This window comes from Cavia porcellus, unplaced genomic scaffold (assembly GCF_034190915.1).
Source record: "Cavia porcellus strain 051 isolate PalLab524CR breed Dunkin Hartley unplaced genomic scaffold, mCavPor4.1 scaffold_5, whole genome shotgun sequence".
In the NCBI taxonomy this organism is placed as follows: domain Eukaryota; kingdom Metazoa; phylum Chordata; class Mammalia; order Rodentia; family Caviidae; genus Cavia; species Cavia porcellus.
In genome coordinates this window covers 15,603,963-15,624,220 of record NW_026947488.1, presented here as the reverse complement: position 1 = coordinate 15,624,220, position 20,258 = coordinate 15,603,963, and the positions used below count along the sequence as shown (strand labels likewise).

Below are 20,258 nucleotides of genomic sequence, written 5' to 3'. Positions count from 1 at the left end.
CATGAGGTCGCTGGCCTGGCGACTACTGCGGACTTTGACCGCTCCAGAGCGGAACTGAGTTACTATCACGTGACGCCGGGGCTCACGTGACTCGGAGTACACATGATTTCAGTCTCCCGGCGCCTCCTGGAGAGCAGAGGAGCTGGGGAGCCGAGGTGAGGGAACTCGGAGCGGGAAGGGATCCCGGAGCCCGGGGTCGGTGGGCAGCGGCGGCAGCCCGGCGGGTGGGAGCGGGCGGCGGTCTAGGGGTTCCCCGGAGGGTGCGCCCAGCTCCTCCCCAGGGACTGCGGTCGCCGAGCACCGGGGCGCGAGAGAACTGGTAAACAGCCGGCGCCCGCCGCTTCCTTCGCAGATGGCCCGAACCGCGCTGTTGCAGCTGTCCGTGTTGCTGTTCGCATCCTGGGCTTCCCGAGGCGGAGCAGCCCCCGACCAGGACGAGATCCAGTTCCTCCCCGGACTGGCCAAGCAGCCGTCTTTCCGGCAGTACTCTGGCTACCTCAAAGCCTCGGGCTCCAAGCACTTCCACTACTGGTCTGTGGCGCTGCACCCTGGGGCAGGGTGGGAGGTGGCATTTGCACTGCCCACCAGGGAGATGAGGACAGGGCCGAAGGTTTTTAAGACCATTGAGGGCATCTGGAGGGCGGGCCGCCTGGAGGGGTCCCCCCCCATCTGCACCAGCGCTGCCCTGATCCCCATCTCAGGTTTGTGGAGTCCCAGAAAGATCCAAATAACAGCCCAGTGGTGCTTTGGCTCAACGGAGGTCCCGGATGCAGCTCCCTGGATGGCCTCCTCACAGAGCATGGACCCTTCCTGGTAGGTAGAAAGAGAGGGAAGGGACAGTTCCCCAAGGGAAAGGCTGGGAGAGGGGAGACTAGGTTTGCATGGGTTTCCAAAATGTCTTCCTTCGTGCTGAACCTTGGTCTTTTCATCTGTGGCACTGTCTTAATTTGGGGGGAAGGGGAAGGAACTGGGAGAGAAACCCATAGGTAAAGGGCCTAGCACCATGGCCCTATCCCTCCACCTAGTTGGACTTCGAGACTCACTCAGCCATCTCCTTCCTCCTCAGATCCAGCCAGATGGTGTCACTCTAAAGTACAACCCTTATTCTTGGAACTTGGTATGGACCAAACAGTGGGTCCCCCTGGGGACATCTGGACATCTGGAGGGATTTATGAACCCTCATCTCCGTTCCTCCTCCCTTCTAGATCGCCAACATGTTGTACATCGAGTCCCCAGCTGGAGTGGGCTTCTCCTACTCTGAGGACAAGGTTATTGTGACCAATGACACTGAGGTGAGTCCAGCGCCTGCCCATCTACCTCAGCCTTCCTGGGGTTCTCCAAAGGTGGCATGCTGTGAAAGAAAGTGTAGTCTCAGAGTGCATTTTTGGCTGTGTCCTGTGCTATGTGATGTGATCATAGACAAATCACTTCCTGTTACACAAACTGGGTTGATTTCATTATCTCCAAGGATCTTTTCAGTTCAAATGGTAACTTGTTCCTGGTTCCCTTTATCCTGCCACCCCCAGGTCGCCCAGAGCAATTACGAGGCCCTTAAGGATTTCTTCCGCCTCTTTCCGGAGTATAAGAACAACAAACTCTTCCTGACCGGCGAGAGCTATGGTGGCATCTACATCCCCACCCTGGCTACTCTGGTCATGGAGGACTCCAGCATGAACCTTCAGGTGCAGGCCAGCTGCGGGAGGGAAGGGAGGCCCTCTGGGGCCATAGCCTTGCAGTTCAGAAGCTCAGACAGGTCAACATTGCTCCCTCATCCTCCTCGTCCTTAGAAAGGTCCTTGCCACTGGCTACCTTATCTCTGCTTGTATGGTTCCTACCTCAGGAAGCTCATCTGGCAGACTGACAGCTCTTTCTTTACCTTGAGTGGCTTCCCCCACCCACCACACCCACAATCCACCCTGAGCTTCAATTTTCAGATTGCAAGTTTGGGTGTGGGTTAAGGGAGGCTCCTCCTCATCCTCACTCTCCAGATGACCTAAGTGCCCTGGATACTTCACAGGGGCTGGCTGTGGGCAATGGACTCTCCTCCTATGAGCAGAATGACAACTCACTGGTCTATTTTGCCTACTACCATGGCCTTTTGGGGAACAGGTATGTGAGAAGGTTGGTTGGGCAATCCTTAAGGCAGGGCTGGTCACGAAATTGCAGATTCATTTTCCTGGCACATTTTCCAGACCCTGCCCCAGTTTATGTGCAGGGGACTAAAGGTTTGGTGCTAGATGGCCAAGAATAGATTCTGAATCTAAAGGGACTAAGGAGGGCTCTCTGTATAGCCCAGGGCAGTTCTGTGGAAGCCAGGATTGGTGACCTATATACCACACCCTGTGATCTTTCTTCCTCGCCTGGGGTCAGGTCCTGGTGAGCAGCGGAAGAGCAGAGAGGGAACACTTGCCATCTGTGCCCAGCAGGGGCCTAAGCACTTTTCCTCTAATCTCTTACAGGCTGTGGTCTTTGCTCCAGACTCACTGCTGCTCTCAGAACAAGTGTAACTTCTATGACAACAAAGACCCAGAATGTGTGACAAATGTGAGTACATTGAGTCCCCAGCTGGAGTGGGCTGGGGAGGTTCCCTTGCCTCTACTTGGCATTAGCCCTGCCACCCCTAATCCTGAGAAGTATCACCCCCTCCTTGGGGACTCCCTGCTTGTTTTTCCTGTTACCCCAGTGAACCCAAAGTCTCCTTCCACATGCTAGGCAAGCGCTCTACCGTTGAGCTACATCCCCAGACTTTTTTTTTTTTTTTTCTTTAATTTTGAGACAGGCTCTCCCTGAATTGCCTGGGCTAACCTCAAACTTGTGATCCTCTTACCTCAGCTTTCCCAATAACTGCAATTACTGGCATGTGACACTATCCCTGATCACCCCACCCTTTTTTTTTTTTTTTTTTGAGACAGGTTAGCCTTGAACTCACTGAGTATCCTGGGCTGGCCTCCCAACTTACAATGATCCTCTTGCTTTGGTCTCAAGTGCTGGGATTGATTACAGGCATGTGTCACCATGCCACACCCAGCCCAAATGCTCTTTGAGCTGCACCATTTGGCAGTCTTCCCTGGGATACCCAGTAAAGAAACTAAGGCCCAGGATTTTTAAGTCACTTGCCCTACCTCATAATGCTAGGGGAGTGGTGCTATTTGGACCCAGGTCTGGAAGAGTCTTTCCTGTAAGCTTTAGTTTCCCCACCAGTAAAAGGTGAAGCATCTGGGGCTGGGGATTTAGCTCAGCGGCATAAGCGCCTGCCTTGCAAGCAGGCGGTCGTGAGTTTGATCCCCGGTACTGATAAAAATGAAAAAGACAAAAAAAAAAACGGTGAAGCATCCTGGAGAAGTGGGTGAGACCATGGCAGGCCTGGGATCTGTAAGATGCGCTGCTGTGTTGTTACAGCTTCAGGAAGTGTCCCACATCGTGAGCAACTCTGGCCTCAACATCTACAATCTCTATGCCCCATGCGCTGGGGGTGTGCCTGGCCGTTATAGGTAGGAGCTGCTGTGTATCCCCAGGGCCAGCCCTAGCCCCATCCAGAGGCCCAATACTCACCATCACTACCCCCTTTCTCTTGCAGGTATGACAAGGACACTACTGTGATTCAGGATTTTGGCAACATCTTCACTCGCCTGCCACTCAAGCGGACTTGGAATCAGGTATGCACAGGCATGGGCTTCCTCCCCGTGGAGGGGGCAGAGCAGCCAAGTGAGGGCCCTAACCCTAATGGCTTTCCCCTAGGTCCTGCTGCGTTCTGGGAACAAAGTACGAATGGACCCCCCTTGCACCAACACCACGGCTCCCTCTACCTACCTCAACAACCCGTATGTGCGGAAGGCCCTCCACATCCCCGAGCAGCTGCCCGCCTGGGACATGTGCAAGTAAGGTTCTGTGGCTACGTGGGGCTCAGGGGCATCAACCAGGTTCCCAGGGATCCTTGGCTGGGGTTTCTCCAGGGGGTAGTGTGGACCCTCGGGACATGAAGAGCAGCTGTCGGGGCTGGGGATTTAGCTCAGAGGCATAAGCACTTGCCTTGAAAGCAGGCAGTCGTTGAGTTCGATCCCCGGTACCGATAAAAAGGAAAAAGACAAAAAAAAAAGAAAGAAAAGCAGCTGTCATGCAGGATGTTTAAGGGTCACACATCAGTGGCCACCATGGTTGGTAAAATCCATTGCTTTTGTGGCATTTAGTGAATGGACATGAGCCCCACTCCAATGCCTTCCCATCCTTAGCTAAAAGGTTGGTGCCTGGCACAGTGGGGCCTCCTCAGGTCTCCTGCTCTAGTCAATGCCCACGCTCTACCCTATTGTTTCGTGCTGTGACCTTCACGCTTGCTGGCTCCTAACACTCAGTGCCACTTGTGTTGCAGCCACTGTAACAACCAGGTGTCCTACGTGTTTCTAACTGGGGGTGGGCTGAGGGTTTCTGACTGCTAGGTGAGTCCTAGAGAAATAACACACCTCAAAAGCCGGCTTCCAAGTTGGAGGTTGGGAGAGCAAAAGAGGCCTGATCACTTGGGTTTGGTTTTTTTGTTTTTGTTTTTGTTTCTCCCTTCTGCTGCCTGGTCTTCCTGGGCCCTGTTCTTCCTGCAGTTTCCTGGTGAATTTACAATATCGACGTCTCTATCAAAACATGAACTCGCAGTACCTGAAGCTGCTCAGCTCACAGGTGCGTGGGGACAGCACAGCTGGATCTGCCAGCAGCCGTCGGGTGTAGAGTAGCACAGAAAGCTGGGGGCCCCTTAAAGCTCCCTTTGAAACTGGAGAGGCTGAACCTCAAGGTAAAGTCCTTTGCCCAAGGTCTTGTGGTTGACAGGGTCAGGATTTGAACCTGAGTTTGTCTAAGGGGTCTTTGTGGTCCTTTAGAAGAGGAAGAGTTAGTTGGATCACAGACAGGCAAATAAAGGATTAGTAGGAAATAGCCTTGCCTGAGGCTATATAAGGTCAACAGCAAGTCTTTTCCTTACTCTCTTTAACTGCAAGTTCCCAGTAAAGTGGGACTTAAGTGCCTTCACAGTAAAATGTTTCCTTAGCACACACTGGATAGGTAACAAACAGCAAACATAAAAAGTTCCCAGGACATGCTGTTTAGCTGGGCCCCTTGAATCCTGAGGGCTGGGGCTTGCACCAGGGCAGAGCTGGGGTCTGGGCATATTCTGGATCTCTTATTTGCCCCCTTATCCTGCTCCAGAAATACCGGATCCTGATATACAATGGAGACGTGGACATGGCCTGCAATTTCTTGGGGGATGAGTGGTTTGTGGATTCCCTCAACCAGAAGGTAAGGCATGGATTTCCAGCTTTGTTGGACAGGCCTGGGTGTCAGGGTGGAGTCCCTGGGAGCTGCTCTGTTCATGGAGGGCTGTAAACCCAGAGAGTAGCTCCTGCGCCCAAAGTCTGCCTGGCAGCCGCGGGCAGGGCTGAAGGTGCCACAGGCTAATGTCTTTCCTGGTGGAACAGATGGAGGTCCAGCGCCGGCCCTGGCTAGTGGACTATGGGGACAGTGGGGAGCAGGTTGCTGGCTTTGTGAAGGAGTTCTTAAACATCGACTTTCTCACCATCAAGGTAGGGCCGGCCATACCCTCTTGGCTGCCTTTCATTGTGGGTCACTACTGGCCCCTGCAAGGGTGTTTTCAGGGAGGGAAGGATGAAGGAAGGAAGTGACGGTGGAGTCGGACACTCACAAAGCACTGCTTCCCCAGGGTGCTGGACACATGGTCCCCACTGACAAGCCCCTGGCCGCCTTCACCATGTTCTCCCGCTTCCTGAACAAGCAGCCGTATTGATGATCGAGGGGACAATGAAAGCAACTTACTGTCTGACCAGCCCCTCTCAGGTCTACCACTAGGAGGAAGTTTGTTCTCCTTTACAAAGAAAGCACCCTGGGGGAAACCAGCCCACAGCACTGCTCCCACTTCCTGCACCCCAAGCACTGCAGCCTGGGCCCAGCATCTCAGAGGGCTCGAGGCTGCTTAGCACTTTATCCCTGCAGCAGTCCCTACCTGAGTGACCTGGCCCCCTCCCTGCCACCCCAACACAGCTCTCAGGACAGCCCAGAGGGAGGCGTGGACGGATTGTAATTGACAGAAATGATTATGGAATTAAATTGAATACAACTTCAGAACTTGTCTTCTCTGTGGCACTGGGGGCTGGCGGGATCCTACTAGGCTGTGGAGGGCCAGAGGCAAGAGCTGAGAGGGGCTACCAGGGTTGGAGTGGAGGGCTCAGGCAGCTGCCGTGGAGGGCGGAGGGGCACTGGATGCCTGGGTGTCTTTGGTGTTGGCAGGCTGGTTCTTTTCAATCACCTCGCGCAGCCCTTTGGCAAAGTGGAGGTCAGCCCCGATGGTGAGGAAGCCCTGTGCAGTGGAGTAGGGAGGGGCTTCATTCATTCGTGTGATTACAAGACAGAGTCTAGAGATGGAGGCAGGGCCCCTGGCCTTAGCGGGTCTCAATCTAGTGGGAGAGTGAGGCAAAGCAGTTCTCATGGTTTTGAGTCAGAAGTACTACACAGACTGAGCATCAGGGAGGGCTTCCCAGAGGAGGTGACCTCTCAGCTAAGATGTGAAAGATTGGTACGCTTTGGGATTGGGGTAGTGTATCTCAAGGTATGGCCTGGGGGGAGGGCTTGGAGGGTACTGGGGAGCATGGGGACTGGCATGTCCTTCCCCACTTCCCGCTCACACCCCTGCTCACCGCATGGTTCGTCACCACCTCACGCACAAAGCTGATCCGCTCAGGTAGAGGGATCTGCACTCCGCGCCAGGTCCGTTCTGTGGGTCACAGCAGCTGCCTTAGTCTGGGCTCACCCAGCTCGACCCCCCTCCTCGCCCGCTCCTCCCTTTATCCCTACCGTTGATCATGGGCATCACCCCAATCTGCAGCACGGTCTTCAGAGGCGCCTGAAGTGGGATCATCTGGGAAGGAGCGGGGAAAGACCCGGCCGGTGTGAGCAGGCTCCTTAGCTGCCTACCTCAAGCCCACCTGGCCTCCCGCCTTTCTGAACTCACTGCCAGCGACTCCAGCGCAGACTGGTTGGAGTAGATTCGGAACCTGCGGGAGCAAGAGAAACGAGCCCCGCTGGTACAAAGCCCGGAGGCCTGCCTGCCAGAGGTGCCTGCCCTTCAGGCTTCTGCCTTCCACTCTGCGGCTTCCCCGGGTGCTCGCTCGCTCCAGTGTACATCTGTGAGCGGGTCACTGCTGCCTCCTGCTCTCCAGATCCACTGCCTTTCATTTTTCAAGCGCCTCTGTACCCCACACCTCCAGTGAGTGTGTGTATGTGCTGTTTACTCATGGTGCTTACTCCTTGGCAGATACCATGTTTAAAAAGTTAAATGCAGCCAAATGCCAGGACACACACATGCGGTCCCAGCTGCTCAGGAGACTGAGAGGGGAGGATCCCAAGTCTAGGCCAACCTGAGAAACTTAGCAAAACACTGTCTCAAAATAAAAACTTCAGTGGTAAAGTGTTTGCCTAGTATGTGTGAGGGCCTGGGATCAACCCCTCAGTATCAAAGGGAAAAAAAAAAAAAAGACTAAAACTTTTTTTTTTGAGATAGCATCTTGCTAAATTGTCTTATACTCCTGCCTCAGCTCCCCAGCATGCTGGGCTTATAGCCTGTGCTATGACACCTAACGTACCAATTAATTTAGTCCTTACAACAACTCTTAAGAAATTGCATAGGGCCGGGTGTGGTGGCACATGCCTCTAATCCAGCATTTGGGAGGCTGAGGCAGGAGGATCACTGTGAGTTTGAGGCCAGCCTGAACTTCATAGTGAAACCTTCTCAAAAAGGGAAAAAAAATAAAAAGCGACATAGGGCTACAGGCTACCACAGTGGACAGTGCAGACACAGAACATTTCCCAGAGGAAATGTCTCAAAAGGGGGAAAAAAATAAAAAGAATAAGTAAAAAGAAAAAGAAATCGCCAGGCATGTACCAGGTGTGATGGTACATGCCTCTAATCCCTGCACTTGGGAGGCCAAGGCAGGAGGATTACTGCGAGTTCAAAGCCATCATTCCCTAGATAGTAAAACAGCAAAAAAAAAAAGACACTATCAGAAATTGTACTTCAAAAATCAGGATAATAAGGCCCATGGAGGTTAAGTAACTAATATCTTAGTTACACAACTGAAGTATCAGAACTTGCCTGTAAAATCTAGATTTTTAACCATTACCCTGTCTGATACATTTAGACCCTCCCTACTGTGTGTATGTGGGGGTGGGGGCTGGGGATTGAACCAGGCCTCATGCTAGGTAAGTGGCTTATGACTGAGCTACACCTTCAGCCCTTTTTTGTTTTGTTTTTGTTTTGAGACAAGATCTCAAAATTCCTTCAAGCTGGTCTTGAACTCACCTATCCCAGGCTGCCCTCCATCTCACAGTGATCCTCCAGCTTCAGAGTGCGGGGATTACAAGTGTACCACCACACCTGATTCCCACTCTTTTATTTTGTTTTTCTTTTGTGGTACTGGGGATTGAACCTACAGCCTTCATAGTGAGCTACACCCTTGGCCCTTTTTAATTTTGTGACAGGGGCTTTGCTGTCATAATTGCCCATACTGGGCTGGAATCTACAAGCCTCCTGCCTCAGCCTCCCAGAGTGGTGGAAATACAAGCATGCACCACTATACCTGCTTCCAGCCCTCATTTAGAGCAGCCCCAGAACAGCACCGCGCAGTGGAACTCTGGGAAATGTTCTGTGCCTGCACTGTCCCCTGTGGTAGCCTGTAGCCCTATGTCACTTAGTGCACCTGAAGAACTTTTCATTATACAGAGCTTAAGTGTAAATACTATGTTGTAGTTGAACATGGATGATGGTTACATAGCAGAGAACAGAGCCTAGGAAGTGACGTTTTTATCTGTGCTTCACAGGGGGAGAGAGTGAAATACAAAAGGCTAAAATAACTTGCTTCCAGGTCACAGATCGATTTACCTGAGGTTTCTGCCTGACTCACTTTCCAAACCTTTTTGGGGTGTGACTGTGGCCATGTCAGTTTCTCTACTGGAGGAGTTTGCTTGTCTCTAATACCTGCTTGGCCTGCCTCTAAGCTTGTCGGATGCAGAGAAGTGACTTTTAAAAGGTACTTTTAGCCAGGCGTAGTGGCACATGCCTGTAATGCTAGCAATCGGGTGACTGTAGCAGGAATGATTTCCGTTACAGCCACCCTGGGCTGCATACCGAGTTCAAGGCCAGCCTGAACTACATAGCAAGACCCTGCCTCAAGAAAACAAAACATATTTTTGTCTGGGCATGATAGTACATGCCTGTATCCTAGCACTTGCGGCAGGCCGAGACGGAAGGATTCCAAGTTCAACTTAGCAAGACCAGGTCACACAGTAAAAAGGGTTGAGGATATAGCTCATGGGGGAAAGCCTTTGGTTCAATTTCCTGTACTGGGGGTGAGAGGGGGTGGGGAGGAGAATGCACTTTTGTGGCTGGAAAGGCAGCTTAGTGGGTGAGTGTTTGCCTAGCATGCAAGTGGCCCTGGTTTCAATTCCCAGCACTCAAAAAAACAGAACAAAAAAAAAAACTTGTCTGCATTAACAAAGACAGACCATCTTGCAGTGGCTTACGGATGTGGCTCAGTTTTAGCTGCTGTGTTCTGTTGCCCAGATGTGATTATCATAAAGACATTAGGGTACCGAGTGGCCAGAGGCTGCCCAGATCCTCACCATCTGCATACCTGCTCAGTTCCAGCTGTGCGCGCAGCGCCTTGCCCCGGAGCGCCATCTTGGCACTGAGACGTGCTTCCTGTGATCAAGTACAAGGCGGGTGTTATAGGCTGGGAATGTCCACAGTGGCCCACTTCTCCCTGATCCCCAGCAGCTCCCAGCCTGGGGCCTGCACCATGATCATGCTGGACAGCTGGATCTCCGGCAGGTTGGGCGGGACCAGGTAGATGCTGACACTGGCAGTGACGGAGACGGTGGTGCCCGAGGGTTTGATGGTGCAGCGTGGTGGGGCAGTGACCTGAAGCTCCAGCTTCAGTGGGGAATTGATCTCTGCAGGGGTCTAGGAACAGAGCAAAGAAGGGCAGGGCATGTCTCTGTTGGCTTTCTGGAGAACCCCACAAGGGAAGGTAACAGCTTCGGGCCTCTGGGAGCTCAGGGACGGCCAAGTACCAAGACTTGCATGGCTTCCAAACTGGGTCTGTGTCTAACCTCTCTCTGTCCTTTGGGTTACACAGAAAAGTGTCTCCTTTTCTTCTTTTAGTTTTTTGAGGCAGGGTCTTGATATGGAGCACAGGCTGGCCTTGAACTCATTATGTAGCCCAGGCTGGCCTCAGACTTGTGGCAGTCCTCCTGCCTCAGCCTCCCAAGGGCTGAGATCACAGATACATATGATCACACCCAACTTCTGCTTTCCTAATACTTCCTCCTTAACATTCAGGGTCCATCCCTAACCAGACCCAAGGACAGCCCTTGTGCACTAGTATCTCAGCCCTGTTAACCTCTTTTCTGAGCTTCTGTACTACAAGACATGTAGGAATTCTATTAAATTCAAGCATTTACTCATCACCGAATGTGATTCTGTGTGTGTGTTAACTCGATCGTCACAATAACCATGTGAACCAGATAACAGTATCTCTATTTTTGAGATAGGGAAATCCCGTTTTGAGGTTAATTTGCCCACACATACTTAAGTTGCAGAACTGAAGCTGAGCAGAGTTCACGCTCTCAACTGTTTGGCCCCAGTTTTATGGTGGTGATCAGGACAACACTGATGACAGCAATAGGGTTAGAGTTTGAGTACTTGCTCTGTAGCAGGTGCCATTCTAATAATTTTACATGTTTAATTTAATCTTCATGACTATAAGGTAGAGGAGGTCTGGGTGACCTGCAGTCAGATTCCAAACTAGATTCAAATCCCGGCTCTTAGCATTTTCCAGATTGATCTGAGAACATTTCCTCTCTTTCATTCTGTATACATGCAAGAGTTGGGTTCTCTTCCAAACTCGCAGTAGCTCAGTGCCAGACACAAGATAGGAAGTAGCGTCTCCCTTTATGGATTTGGAAACCGGCTTTGCAAGGTAAAGTGCTTGATGACAAGCAATGGATAAGGACTTCTGTCTCCCCTTCCACCAAACCCCTCCCTGGTGTGTAGGTGACTACCACAAAACCCTGGCCAGGCCCCCACATCTCACCATTACTCACCAAGAAGACAATGCTCCCAAAGTAGGTGGCCCTTAGCAGCATATCCAGATCTTTTGGCATCTGAATGGAGGAATTTGAAAGAGACAAGGTCATTGGGAGCTTAGTCTGGGGCTCCTAACCCATCCTAAAGACAGGCCTGGCCTACCTTCTCCAGTGACAACCGGAAGGCTCCTGCCCAGAAGTAGCTCTCCAAGGCAGAATTGAAGAAGAACTCAGAGAAGGCCACATATACCATCCGCTCCTGCTCCTGCAGCTGGGGCTCCACTGCCCGGTTGAGGAAGCTCCAGTTCCCCTCAGCCAGGGGGAAAAATGCCCCCTGCAATTGGGGTTCAGGGTCAAGGTCAAGGCAGAGCAGCCCAGTATCTAAACTGACAGCAACCTGTCTCCTTGCCCTGTGCTAGTTCTGGAGAAATTCAAGGCTCATCTCTTCAAAGGCATTGATTGTAAGGGGGGCAGCTGGAGCCCCGTAGGGGGCTACCCCATTGGTCCAGGGGAGGGAGGACCAGGGCAGGTTCCCTGGGAGAGGCGGCATCTGAGCCGGCCCTAAAAGCCAGATGGCAGTAATGCATGCTGTTACTACACATGCAGCGTGGTTCTGTGCAAGGTACCCTTTCAGCCCCTTTGTGGAGATCAACCCAAGGGCCAGCCCTGACGTGTTTCCCCTTTCCACACTGACAAACAGGCATGGGAGGCTAAGCACCTCCATGAAGTCATGCATCTAGCCAGTGTCAGGGCCAGGGTTTCGGCCACAGATTTTGTGCTCTGAAATCCTTGGCTACCCTCCATTGGGAGGAGCAGAGGTCGAAGCCACCTATGTAGCTGCGTGGCCCTTGGTATGTGAATCAACCCCCTTTTTCCATTTTTGAGATGAAGTCTCCCTGTATAGTTCAGGGGGCCTCAGACTCTGAGCCCTCTGCCCCCGACACACACACACACACACACACACACACACACACACACACACAGTGGGATTAGACATCTGTGCCAGTGCACTCAGCTTTTCCTTGTTTGTTTTTGAGATAGTAGGCTCTCACTCTATCATTCAGGCTGGCCTCATACTCCTGCCTCAGTTTCCTAGATGCTGAGACTACAGGTGTCCGCCAGCACACTCAGCTACCAGCACCGTGGAGAAGTCTTCAAGTCGTATCTAAAATGAACACAGTGGCAGCTGGCCCTCCACCGCCACAGATTAAACCAACTTCTGACTGATCAGAACCACTGCATCTGTACTAAGCATGTCCTGTATGGACTTTTCTTTCTTGTCATATTTCCTGAGGAATACAGTGTAACAACTATTTACTTAGTATTTACATTGTACTAAGCATTATAAGTTATTTAAAGAATAAAGTATACAGGAGGAGGCCGGGGATTTAGCTCAGTGGCACAAGCACCTGTCTGGCAAGCACAAGGTTCTGAGATCAGTTCCCAGTACTAAAAGTGTACAGAAGGAACCAGGTATGTTGTGGCACACACCTGTAATTCCCGCACTCAGGAGGCTGAGGCAGGCAGATCACTGTGGAGTTAGAGGCCAACCTGGGCTACCAAGTGAGTTCAAGGCCATCATAGTAACCGCATAGCAAGACCCTGTCTCACAAAGACAAGAAATAAAGTATACAAGAGGATATGTGTACATAATGTGTAAATATTATGCCATTCTGTGTAAGGATTTGAGCATCCTCAGATTGTGGTATCAGCTGGGTTTTGGAACTCATCCTCCTTGGATAGCAGGGAAGGACTTCAGTGTTAGTACTGGATTCACAAGCGTCTGAGAGGATGAAATGCGATTCTGTATACAAACTTCATCTGCTTCCTTCAACAAGGAAATGGACAAAAAAAATTTTTTTTAATGGCGAGGGTGGGTGACACTGAAGTTGGAAGTGAAGGGTTTATTCAGGCAGGAGTAGCTGCAGAGAAACAGGATGCAGTTAGGAAGACGGAGCCAGGTGTGCTTAAGAAGGCTCTAAAACCAGAGAAAGCTGAGCAACCAGGTGCACATCTGTAATTCCATTACTCTGGGAGGCTGAAGCAGAATTCCAAGCTCAACCCCAACTTGAGCAACTCACTGAGACTGTCTCAAAAACTAAGAAAGGGCAGAGATCTAGCTCAGTCCAAAGGCCCTGGGTTCAACTCCAGTATGAGGCTGGGGCCGGGGACAAAACCCCAGAGGCAGGAGGTTGAACCTGATTCTGCAGCAACAGGGAGCCATAGCAGTCTCAGTAACAAGAGTGGCCTCATCAGAACTGTGTTTTAGGAAGATAAAACCATAGCCAGGTGTGGTGGTGCATGCCTGTAATCCCGGCACTTGGGATGCTGAGGTAGGAGGATCTTTGCAAATCTGAGAGCAGCGTGGGCTACACAGTGAGCTCAAGGCCAGCCTGAACTGCGTAGTAAGACCCTGTCTCAAAAACAAACAGAACTGGGCATGGTGGCTCATGCCTGTAATCCCAGCACTCGGGAGGCTGAGGCAGGAGGATCGTTGCAAGTTCGAGACCAGGCTGGGCTACAAAGTGAGATCAAGCCCAGTCTGAACTGCATAGCGAGATCCTGTCTCAAAAAGACAAAAAAAAAAAAAAAAAAAACAACCAACCAAACAAACAAACAAACAAAAAAACAGCAAGAAAGTAGGAGAGGAAGAAAGAGGTCAGAGGTTATTCACAACAGTAAACCAATCCAGGCAGCTCACCCGGAATTCCATGTCCAGATTGTCAGTGGAGACCACAGGATCCTTCAGGAGGGAGTAGTCTATGCCAACCAACTCATCCACAGAACTTCGCACTGCAGCGGGAGGGGTTCAGGTTACTCAAAGCTGTGTGATGCCAGGCTGGGTACTTAACTTCTCTGGGCCTCTTATCTGTAACATAGTGATGACACTCCCCTCCTGGGGTTGTTAAGAGGATGGGACTGGTTTTCTGTGGGGGCTGGGGATTTAGGTCAGTGGTATAAGCACCTGCCTGGCAAGTGTGAGGTCGTGAGTTTGAGCTCCAGTACCAAAAAAAAATAAAAATTAGCACACTTAAAACTGGTTTTCTGTGGAAACCACTTAGTGCCTGATATTTGAAGTAAGTGTTCAGTAATATTACCTCTTTCTTTCTCTCTCACCCCTTTTGTTTTAGTGCTGAGGATTGAATCCAGGCCCTCATTAAGCTTATGTCCTCAGCCGGGTGTGGTGGCACACTCCTGTAATCTTAGCATTCAGGAGGCTGAGGCAGGAGGATCGTTGGAAGTTCAAGACCAGCCTGAGCTACAAAGTGAGCCCAAGGCCAGCCTGAACTGCATAGTGAGACCTTGTCTCAAAAAGACAAAAAAAAAAAAAAAAAAAAAAAACCTTACATCTGCATCTCTTTTTATATACTTTGATTCAGAGCCTTGCTAAGTTGCAAACTTCCCAGACCAGGCTCAAACTTGCAGTTCTCCTGCCTCAGCCTCCCAGAACACTGAATTACAGACCTGTGCCAGCCTAAGATTATTTTTATTACTCCGACTATTGTTACTACTCCAGGGGTTTCTCAAGGCTCTAAGTAAGATGGCGAAGGAATCCTTTTCTTGATTTTCCTTACCTCATCCTTCCCTTCCCGTGCCTGTGTATTGGGCATGATATAAGATCTTTGCCCCCACAGTAGACTGAGATCACAGCTTAGGAATGAGTTCGTGTTAACTGAGCATCCAGTACCTGCTAGATGATGAAGACTGGTGGGGCCCCAATGTTAGCCATGAGGACCCTGTCAATCCTACTGGGAGGTGTTGCCGGCCAAATAGGAAACAAAAGCCTTGAGAACAATGACTACCGGACTCACCTGCAGTCACACAAAAGTCAGCAACAGGACTGCGGCCAGGACTGTTCCCCAGCTGGACTTGGAGGAGCCTACACTGAGCTGCTGCTGGCACATGCTCACCCAGCCCCCTCTGCCCCACCAATGCAGGCCAGCCCAGGGCTCCTGGCCCCAACTCACCAGGCACGGTGTCCAGGAGGGAGTTGAGCAAGATCATCCCTGAGTGGTAGAGCACTGGGCAAATCTGGGCAGCAAGGGCCAGAGTCAGGGCCTCCTCAAAGCCAGGGCGCGTCCACCCCAGGCCCCTGGCCTGCCATGGCCCACACCTGCTGGTTGAGTAGGAGGCGCATCCCAGAAATGATGAATGTGGACAGAAAATCATACAACCTCCTGCGTGCAAAGAGAAGAGAGGAGAAGAGGGGTGAACCCAGCCCCAGCCCCAGGCCAGGTCCAGGAGAACGGAGATGACCAGAGACAGGTGTGATGGAGTCCTCAGCTCTGGCCTGAATTACCAGCTACTCTGGGTTGTTTTCCAGCATCCGGGTCCCAAGCCTCTCTCCAGCTTGATTCTCAAGTCTGCCTCCCCTGCCTGCTGCCCCTGCCGGCCACATGAATCCACCACTGGGACCTAGCAGTTCCTCAGAGCTGCTCAGATCACCTCCCCCTCGCCTCCATACACTTCCCTTCCCCACTCTGTGCTCCTGGCCGGTTTCATCTTGGGTGCACGCAGGTCCTTGCTCTTCCAGGCAGCTTTGCCAGGTCAGCCTCCTCTGAACACCTGAGTCCTTTCTTAGTCCTTCTCTCGGGGTCCTGAGATGACAACTGTTTAATCCCTCCAGCTAGGCTCTGAGCTACTTTATGAATCCTCAGGGCCTGGCATACACTTTGCTGAATAAATAAAACCTTGACATTCAACCAACACCAGATAATAAATCCACTATCTTTTCCCCACTCCCTCCCAGAACCAGTATAACAAAATCCTCTTCCCAGCTCAGAACCTGGATCTATGGTATTATTTTTGTTATTATTAAAAGGAACTGCACATGTCTGTAATCGCAACACTCTGCGAGTCTGGGGCAGGAGGACCGCAAGTTTGAACCCAGCCTGGGCAATTTAGTGACTTAGTTAAGCCCTGTCTCAAAGTAAAGGGCTACCAATTACTGAGAACCTAGTATAGGACCAACTTTGCACACTAATCCTCACAATTACTCTTCCTGAGCAGCACTCAGGCATCTGTCATGTGCCAAGTCCTATAGGGTTCTGATCACAGTGACCTTATAAAGTAGGTTCCACACGCCAGGAACTTAGCTCAGTGGCTCAGCTGCTTGCCTGCCTTGCTAAGCAGCAAGGTCATGAGTTTGATCCCTGGTACCAAAAAAATCTAAAATGCTAAAACAGGTTCTATAATGGGCCAAGGATTTAGTTGAGGAGCACAAGCACTTTCCTAGCAAGCTCAAAAGTCCTGAGTTCAATCTCAGGACCAAAACAAAAAAATTAAAATAGGTTCTGTTATCACCCTTGTTATACCAATAAGAAAACTTAGGCAATATGCTTCAGTGATTTGCCCAAGTTCACAGGAAGTGCTAGATTTGGACCTAGTTGGTCTGACTCCCAAACTTTGTATTCTAGGGCTTAAAAGGGGAGCCCTGGGTCTGCCACTTACCCGAAGGTTCCCCCGAAGGTCATATGCATTCTGGAGACAAAGGCCTGGCACGAGAGATTGGATACTTTCATTCTGCCGGTGGGATCCTGGGAGAGCTGCAGACCTGTGCGGATGGACACACCCTCCGCCGAAGCATTGATGTAGCCCCCATCAGAGCTGCCAACGGGGGTTAATGTTCACCCCATTAGGGAGCTTGAGGATTCCCATACATTATGACACCTCTTAATAAGGCTTCATTTCTGCACGGTTTAGCAGACATCTTACTGAAGCCTCCTACCCACCTTTGTGAAGTGCAAGATTGTTCCTGACCTACAGCCGGAAGTCAGAAAAGCTAGGGGTTGCCCACAGCCCGACAGCTCACAAGCCCTCCCAACCACTGCCCTCCCGGATAGTACCAGATCCTCACAAGACCCAGTAGGCAAGCTGTCTCCGGAAGCGCAACCCCAAGGAAGCGTTGGTGATTTGCAGAATCAGCTCCTGCCCAGGCTGGAAATGGAGCTCAGAGGAATTCAGCTGCAGCTCAGTAACCTGCACCCTGTGGGAGGACCGGGTCAGATGCCGGGCCAAAGAGGAAGGGACCCTATCTAACCACAGAAAATTCATTCCTTTCTCTTTCGGTACAGGCCTGAGGAAACAAGTGGGTGGATGAATTTGTCCATGCCTCTGAAACTCTCATTTCGTTTTTGGAGAGTTTTGGTTTTTGAGACAAGCTCTCACTATGGAACCCACGCCAGTCTTGATCAAACTCATGGGTGGTCCTCCTGCCTCAGCTTCCTAAATGCTGGGATCACAGGTGTGCCCCACCACCCCCAGTCAAGCACTCAGTTTGGATCTGAGTGTTTCAGAGATTAGCTACTCCTGCTCCAGATGTTAAATGAGAGGTTCACATTCGTTCTTTCATTATTTTTATTTCTGTTTATTGTTTTTAGTCACTTATTTATTTTTTGCGTCTGTCTTGTATTTGTTTTTGGTTTTTTTATTTACTTTTTTTTTTTAAGATGTAGATTTTTTGTGTTGCCTGGACTGTCCCAAGTTCTGAGCTCAACGGATCCTTCCGCCCTCGCCTCCCAGCAGCTGGAACCGCGGGCAGGCACCACTGGGCACTCGAGCTGCTGGGAATCTTGTTGCTTGCTTCTCCTCCCCTTGAACATCCCAAGTTTACTCCACTGGATCTTTTGGCTTTGCCTGTTACCCAGGATCCGTTTCTTATCTCAATTTTTCCATCCCAAGCCACAAATCATACTTGTGACCTCTCCCATTAGCCCACTTCATGCCCTGGACTCCACTGTCATAGACTTGCAAGTTCCTTGACCCCTTAACGGCAGGCTTGTTCGCCAGGCCTCAAGTGCAAGGGTCGCACAGGGTTCTTCTCAGTCCCACCCGCATCCCCCACGCCACGCCCATCTCCCTGGGCCGGGCCTATGGTGTTTTATCTTTTGGCTCCTTGCAGTTTATTAAATCCCGCCCATCCGATCTGGCCTCGCCCCCCGGCCTTCCAGGGATCACGTGTTAAGTCAGCTCCGCCCTCAAGGCCCCACTTACTCAGTGATATTGTAGTGGAATTGGCCCTCTTTTCCCCGCAGGTCTGGGATGGTAATGGTCTCCAGCTCTTGCTCCAAAAAGCGCATCCCCTCCTGCTTCACTGAGACAACAGCGAGAACTTAGGTCCAGCTCTCCCTGCAGGGGGACCACACCCCATCGGCTTCGACCTGCGCCGGCACCTTACCTAGCTCCAGAGCCTTGGATGTAATGCGGATTTTGCAACCCGGGAGCTCCGCGTGAGCGCCAGCCAGCAGAGCTAGGAGGAGGGCCGGGAAGAGGGCCATGGCGAGCGGGCCTGTGGGCGAGGCGGGGTCGTGGGGGTCATCTGCTTAAATTCACTCCTGAGACGTCCCACAAGAAGGGAGAGCTAGCCTGGACTGTTACCGTCCGTGTAACTCTGGAAAACTTGGAGCCGGTAATACTGCCCCCATTTGGCAGATGGTAAAACTGAGGTTCAGAGAAGCGATCCGATTTGAACTCTGCCTCCCAAAGGATTTGGGACCACGGGGGAAGGGACGTCCTCGGTTTCTTCGTGTGAGGCCGCGTGACGAGTTTGGACCTCAGGGCGATCATTGCCCCCATCCCCCAACAACCTCCCCTTTTCTTTTTCTTTTTTTTTTTTCAACCTCCCATTTTCTAGCCAGACAGGCGGGTACAGGCTTGTGCGTTGCCATGGCAATGACCGCACGCGCATTCCTGGGAAAAGGTTTGCAGTTTCCCAGGCCCCGCGCCCAGGTTGCTGCTGGGACCCTGGGCTCCCATTTCTCCAGGCTACCTCCTGCTCCATAGTCCCCGTTAGGGACTATGCGGGTGCCCTCCTCCCCCCCCCCCCCCATCTCAACAGCCTCCTCCAGCAGCTCTCCTCCCTACCCCGGGCTGGCGGCTCAGCGAGGGTCTGGGAGTGGGATGCGGAGGCAGCCGCAACTCACTCGGCGGTGGAGCTGGGGGATGGCGTGGTCACGTGGGGCGACTGGCCACACTGGGGATCCGGCAGCTGGGTCTGGCGGGTTGCGCGCTTCCCGCAGTCTTTATAAAGCGGGGCCTCCCTGACCCCCCCTCTCGTTCCCTCTCTCCCCTCCTACCCCGAGACTGGAAAGGGGCTGGGCGGAACGCTGGAAGCAGGGAGGGTGGGGAGGGATGTGCAGAACCCTGTGACTTGCCCCGCTGCTGTTGAGACTAGTGGGGGACTCAAAGCCCCGCAAAAGGGAGGGAAGTGCATGAGCCAGCCTGCCCAGCCACAGCACCAGATTACCAAGTGTACATCTCTCTCTGCAGGGTCTGGATCAGGCACCGCACTTGGGCCACTGAGCCTGTTTCCTCACCCAGCGAGATGTGCAGGGTAATAGGAATTACCGCCTAGGACTTTATGGCTACCCCGGGCAAGCGGAGAATTCAATTCCCAAGGCACGTTTTTCCCCTTGCTTTTACTCAGTCATCTCAGCACTTCTCCTTATGTGGCATTTGGTTGCTTTATTTTTTTTTCCTTACCTGGCTTTGTTACCGGGTCCTCAGATCTACCTGGGACCTTGCCCAGAGCAGCACAGTGCCTGCCTGTCAAGCGCAAGGCCCTCAGTTCAATTCTCAGCACCACACACACAGAAAAGAATTGTGACCCGAGGCAAATCTGAAGACCAGGCCTCAAGACAAAGAGGCAGCCCCATGTGATGGTGTATGCCTGTAATCGCAGCACTTGGGAGGCTGAAGCAGGAGCATCAGTGTGAGTTTGAGGCCAGCCTGAGCTACACAGCGAGTGCAAGGCCAGCCTACACTACACAGTGAGACAGTTAAAAAAAAAAAAAAAAGCCAGGCTTGGTAGTGGACCCCTGTAATCCTAGTATTTGGGAGGCTGAGTCAGGAGGATTATTACAAATTCAAATTCAAGACCAGCCCAGGCTACAAAGTGAGCTCAAGGCCAGCTTGAATTTCATAGCAAGACCCTGTCTCAAAAAGACAAAAAACAAAAACCAAGAACACCACCCCAAAATGCCTTTGTTCTTTCTATGTATACTTGCTACATGACCTGCTTGCCTATTTGGCTGACATTAACTGAGCTTGTTATCCCATGTGCTGATTATAGTCTGACCTATGTTGTACACACACTGTGACTGTGCTGTATAAATGACCCCCGACAA

The 20,258-nt window shown here is 51.6% G+C and overlaps 2 protein-coding genes across 3 annotated transcripts; one reads left to right on the top strand and one right to left on the bottom strand.

The window, feature by feature from the left end:
* The first annotated feature begins 27 nt into the window (after positions 1 to 27).
* Positions 28 to 6,120, top strand: Ctsa (cathepsin A). The gene is made up of 15 exons (XM_003467697.4): positions 28 to 155; positions 353 to 531; positions 702 to 813; positions 1,067 to 1,117; positions 1,206 to 1,292; positions 1,527 to 1,682; positions 2,018 to 2,109; positions 2,460 to 2,544; positions 3,400 to 3,491; positions 3,578 to 3,656; positions 3,739 to 3,878; positions 4,590 to 4,665; positions 5,188 to 5,277; positions 5,457 to 5,561; positions 5,699 to 6,120. The coding sequence occupies exons 2-15, from the start codon at positions 353 to 355 to the stop codon at positions 5,780 to 5,782; spliced, it is 1,428 nt and encodes a 475-aa protein (XP_003467745.2). The 5' UTR covers positions 28 to 155; the 3' UTR covers positions 5,783 to 6,120.
* On the bottom strand, positions 6,055 to 19,213 carry Pltp (phospholipid transfer protein). Of its 2 annotated transcripts, none has more exons than XM_003467698.4 (16): positions 19,056 to 19,213; positions 18,311 to 18,421; positions 18,127 to 18,226; positions 16,991 to 17,119; positions 16,585 to 16,740; positions 15,248 to 15,311; positions 15,102 to 15,165; positions 13,835 to 13,926; positions 11,297 to 11,467; positions 11,152 to 11,211; positions 9,845 to 10,009; positions 9,681 to 9,748; positions 7,004 to 7,046; positions 6,847 to 6,910; positions 6,690 to 6,766; positions 6,055 to 6,352 (listed from the first exon to the last, which is right to left on the bottom strand). In XM_003467698.4, exons 2-16 carry the CDS (start codon positions 18,408 to 18,410, stop codon positions 6,221 to 6,223), a joined length of 1,485 nt encoding a protein of 494 aa, XP_003467746.2. In that variant the 5' UTR covers positions 18,411 to 18,421; positions 19,056 to 19,213; the 3' UTR covers positions 6,055 to 6,220. The 2 variants fall into 2 exon arrangements, with proteins under 2 accessions (XP_003467746.2, XP_005002853.2); XM_005002796.4 differs by having other exon boundaries at positions 18,997 to 19,156.
* Between the last annotated feature and the right edge of the window lie 1,045 nt (positions 19,214 to 20,258).